Source organism: Phodopus roborovskii, unplaced genomic scaffold, assembly GCF_943737965.1.
Source record: "Phodopus roborovskii unplaced genomic scaffold, PHOROB, whole genome shotgun sequence".
Lineage (NCBI taxonomy): Eukaryota > Metazoa > Chordata > Mammalia > Rodentia > Cricetidae > Phodopus > Phodopus roborovskii.
Window position 1 is genome coordinate 20,178,603 of NW_026126418.1, and position 5,605 is coordinate 20,184,207.

The 5,605-nt window shown below is 34.2% G+C and overlaps 1 protein-coding gene across 1 annotated transcript; it reads left to right on the forward strand.

The window, feature by feature from the left end:
* The first annotated feature begins 3,581 nt into the window (after positions 1-3,581).
* On the forward strand, positions 3,582-4,511 carry LOC127222313 (putative olfactory receptor 5AK3). The gene has a single exon (XM_051184322.1). The coding sequence runs from the start codon at positions 3,582-3,584 to the stop codon at positions 4,509-4,511; it is 930 nt and encodes a 309-aa protein (XP_051040279.1).
* Positions 4,512-5,605: the final 1,094 nt, after the last annotated feature.

Sequence of the window (5,605 nt, forward strand, 5' to 3'; positions counted from 1 at the left end):
AATTTGCATTACAGAAATACTTTTAGATGTGAGGTCATCACTGAAGCATGGTCAGCTTACCAGGAGCCACACCCATAAAGAAAACTGACTGCCCTTCTCTCAGCAGCTATCAGTTGCTAGTAGAGTTGACTTCATGCTCACCTCCTCTCTCCACGCTGGGATTTTGTCTAGCTTGAGCTAGCACAGGTCTTGTGCATGTTATCACAACTACTATTAGTTTATGTGTGCAACCGTTATACCCTGAAAACAGTTTCCTTATTGCCATCCACTGTCGCTGGATCTTACACTGTTTATGCCCTCTTTTCCTTGATGATCCCTGAGGTATAGAAGAAGTGTGGTATAGATGTGCAATTTAAGGCTAATTCTGCAGTCTCATTCTCTCACCTTGACAAGTTGTGGGTATCTGTATTCATAGCCATCTACCACATAAAGAAGCTTCTCTGTTAAGAATTGAGAGATACATTAATCTAAGGACATAATGGTAAGCTATTGGGAATTGCTTTAATGCTATTTCAATTCTACAAAATAATGCTAGCTGATTCTACACTATGGCCTAAAACCTAGATAGCCAAAAATTGGCAGTATTTGGCAATCATCCCTTGGGATTTGACAACGCAAATGTTAAGAGTCTTGGACATGGGGAAGGGCGTGATTCATGCACTTAATTCTTTTTATTAATTGGTTTATTCTAAATTTTCTTTTCAGCATCAATTTTTAAATAATGTTTGAAAATTAATAGTCATTGCCACATTTGTTTATTAGTTTAAGACTCATATTTCATTGTGTTGAGTGTTACAACCCATTAAAAGTGTTCATTTCCAATATATTTTATTTTCTTGTCAATATTTTCTAACTTTCTGTGTACTACTCTTATGTACATTTTATTACATTTATACTTAAATATCATATTTTTTAGCCATCAGCAAAAATATGTTTTGTCTCAATTCCCACCAGTCTATTGCTAGTATAGAAATACTATTGATGTTCATATGGTCATCTTTTGTTCTGAAATTTCTTCAGCTCCTTAACATAGAGCATTGTGTCTTTTGCAAGATGGACAGTACTGTTTTGTGGTTCCTGAAATGTGTCATTTTCATACATCTAGGCACTGGGTAGAACTTTCAGAAGTATGACAAATATTTTAACAGGGGTGAGAATATGTTCACCTTCTTCATCTTAGAAGGTAAACATTTAATCTCTAATCATCAAAGGTGATTTCTGCAATTTTTTTCCCCATCAAGTTAAGAACTAATGTTAAGAGCTTTTTTTTGCAATAGTGAAGAAGTGTTGAATTTTTCCAAATGTTTGTGCTCATAAATATATGTAACTATTTCTTCTTCTTTCTGCTATGAATATATTTGATTACACTGATTGACTCCCATATCTGAGACCAGAGTAATCATGGACTAAAGCCCATTTGATCATGAATGCAATTCTACATGTGTGTTCAATTTAAACTGCTGATTTGGTTTTTAAAAATCCTTGCTTCTGTGAAATGTTGGAGAGCAGTTTTCTCTTTTCATGCTCTCCATATTTAGCATTATAAATAATAGGGAGAAGTCATTCGGTATATGTCACAAATCATTTTTCCATGCAGTATTTAATTGCTCTTTAATTTTGGTGAATTCTCCATATGTTTTCAATTTTACTCATTTATTGTGTATGCCCCCCATCTCTCTCATACACACACACTAAAAATAACAAAATAGCTCTTTAAAAAATAAATGAGACAGTTATAAAGAAGAAAATCCTAAAATTCATTGACCTAAACAACAGAATTCTGTATCATATCAAGTACTATGAAAGAAGTACACTGTAGGACTTATTTAATTTCAGTGTTCCCCCGGTGTTCACCTCTGAAAATATCTCAAAAGGCAACAGTGTTGGCTCATTCCCTAAGAAACTGTGATTAGACTGTGAAGGTTCTATGCCTGCTGCTGAATTAATGGCTTTGCTGTTGGACAAAGTCAGATATCATGTAAAATTGATTTGTCATGCCAGAGATTTAATTCTCCCCTGTTGTCACCATTTCTTGCCCATCTACCTTCTGCCATGCAGCAATGCAAACGAAGGCTCTAACCTGATGTATAGCCTCTCTTCTTGGACTCACCTGCCACCAGAACTGTGATCCAAACACATCTATTTTTATGCATGAATTATCAAGTTTCTTTATAAATTACCAAGTGTTATAATAACACAACATATAGTAAGAGAGGATGCCTGCTCTACAAATTTATTCCATGTCAGATAACACTGTGGTGCTCATCCTCAGCTACACAGACTCCAGACTTCAGACTTCCGTGTACCTTTTCCTACATCTGGATTTTGTTGATATCTGTTGCACATTTGAAATAGGCCTCAATAAGCAACAGAAGCAAAATATCAGACTTCATAAAAAGATAAACTTGATGCTAAAAATTTACTCATATAAAGAGTAAATAACATTACTTTTAGGCATCCCTTAAAAAAAATCTAAAGGCCCATTATGATGGAAATCATGTTATTTGATAAAATTCACATTTTTAACCTGATGTCCTTCCTGCTATGCAGGCACCTTAATATATTACTTACAAAACTTTCTTAAATGTTGATCCATATAGCAGATGAGGAATTTTAAAAAGTGGATATTTGTATAATTTCAGTTTCCATAGGAATGGGCATGAGAGGCCTAGATGAGCTTACCATGTCACATGCATTACCTTCGTTAGTGTCCTAATGGACAGAGTCTAACAGCATAATGGTGAGCTTTGAAATCATCTCAGTGTACAGTGTGATTGGAACTGCAACTCATTACTGTTCCCTGAAAAGAAGACAGGTGTATCAGTGGGGTGGGAACCAATTTCTGCCACACTGGGGGTGACAATAGACAATTCCAACCTTGAACAGTGCTTTGATATCTGGAAGAGAGTAATTGTAAAGACACTGAATCTTGGGGTTGAAAATTCTACACTATATGAAAGGCCATATATGAATGCACATTGGCTCTATACTCACCCAGGCACAGAGAATCTAAAGAAAAAAAGATATATGTGATTTTAAAATGATCTACCAGTTTATATAAAATAGTTAGCACATAGTTTTCCCTTAACCTTGGTAAGAGCTAAAAAGTAAATCATCAATGCCATGCAAATTAGCCTCTTTTAGCACAAACAGGTAAAAAAGGCCATAAAGCCAATAAAATTGTATAGACCTTATAAATGTCTCAAAAATTTTTATTACTAAATTCTAGAGTTTGAAGTACAATTAAGAGACTAAAAATATAAGTGAGTAAAAAGGACCAAATTTATAATTGTTTATTGCCTTATACAAATATAAAAGAATGTACAATAAAATGGAAAAGTATGAGATTTGTGTTCCTTAGAATTGTGTATTCAGAGTAGATTTTTCCATGAAGTATTCCTTACCTTTAAATGAATCCATTGCTACAATATGCATGCAAAGCAAAAGCCCATTTGTGAGTTTTTGTTATGGATGTCAAAATAAAGAATGAAATGAAAATATAAGGTTCTCTTAAATTTGATGAAAGATTTTTCTTTCTTATTTTGCTTCTTTTCTTAATCACCTACAGACTCTTAATAGCCATGACACAAGGAAATGACACCGAAGTCGCTGACTTCTATCTTCTTGGATTTGGAGTCCAACATGATACTGAGTGTGTCCTCTTCATTGTGTTTCTCATCATTTATGTGACGTCCATGGTGGGTAACACTGGGATGATTCTCCTCATCAACACTAATTCCAGACTTCAGACCCCCATGTACTTCTTCTTGCAACATCTGGCTTTTGTTGATATCTGTTACACATCTGCCATCACTCCCAAAATGCTGCAGAACTTCATAGTAGACGATAAATCAATAACTTTTAAGGGATGTTTAGTGCAATTGTTTACTTATGCAATATTTGCAACCAGTGACTGCTACCTCCTTGCTGTTATGGCAGTGGACCGTTATGTGGCAATCTGTAAGCCCCTTCGCTACCCCATAATCATGTCTCGAGAAATCTGTATTCAGTTGGTTGCTGGTTCTTATCTCATGGGATCAATAAATTCCTCAGTACACACAGGATTTACATTTTCACTGTCCTTCTGTAAGTCAAAAATCAATCACTTTTTCTGTGACATTCCCCCAATTGTCACTCTTTCATGCTACAACAATGACACTAACTTCATGCTAATTTTAATTTTTGTTGGATTTAACCTGACATTTACTGTGTTGGTCGTCATCTTCTCCTACATATACATCATGGCTGCCATCATAAAGATGTCCTCCACTGCAGGGAGGAAGAAAACCTTCTCCACATGTGCCTCCCACCTGACAGCTGTCACCATTTTCTATGGAACTCTCGCTTACATGTACTTACAGCCTCATTCTGACAATTCTGAGGAGAATATGAAAGTAGCCTCTGTGTTTTATGGCATTGTGATTCCCATGTTGAACCCTCTGATCTATAGCTTGAGAAACAAGGAAGTCAAAGATGCCATAAAAGCCACAGGGAAAAAGTTCTTTAAATAGGATTTAAATTATTAAAATTCAGTATATATTACACAGTAGAAGTATGTCACTGTAGTTTAAATTAATCTGGAATATCCACAAACCATCACTGTAACTCATTTAATAATTCTGAAACTGAAAACAGTGAACTTCTAAATCATATCTAGAGACACTTTGATCCTTAGAATAACATTTGAAAACATCTCAGCTTCTGATTAGGAAATTCATGGAGATTATTCAACTACTAACAAGAAAATGTATACCTGAAAAAGTGCAATTTCAAATATATTATTAAGTACATAGAAAATCTCTACTTGTACATTGTCATTTTCAAAATTAAGTCATTATATTCCCATCATCTAAACTATCTACAGTGGGATCCCATGCTAATTCTGTTCAAATTATTGCAAATAACTTGGATGTTAAATAAATTTTCCTATTTACAAAACATCTTTTTACCCAAGCTATCATCCTTCCTCAATATTTACATATTTGCTACCTTCCCTAATTCTCAAAAGTACTTATTTATGGTATCAGTCATACTCAGTATAATTATCTCCAACTCTGGGAAAGGGAACTACTGGGAGTATACTCTACTTCTGCCTCCAATAGAGATAATTTTAAATGAGTTGTTCTAAAAACTACTAGTAAATATCCATTTTTGAAAAGCATATGAATCTTTTCTTTAGATAAATAGCTATAGAAACTTTAGAGGAATTCCAATAGAAGTCAAAAAAACAGCTGTTATTGGTAAAGCTGTATTACCATATTATTCCTCACATCAATGACCTGAAGTAGTATAGGACAGACCCACTGTAAAACAGTAGATTGCCACTTCAAGTAAATTGTTTTTCAGGGGACACTTTGATCAGGCTTTGTGATACAACTACCATAGATGAATATAAAAAAAACTAGCCACTTGATAAAACAAAATACTCATTATTTTTTTTAATTTTATTTAATTTATATAACAGTCCAATTAAATGAAAACAAACATTTATACACAATATTTGGGAATTTGGGCGTCGTTCTTTTCAAACTACTTCCTGCTGGTAAGGGGATTATAACCCTCATGTTTATTAAACTTAAGGATTTACTAGTTGTTCATTAATATA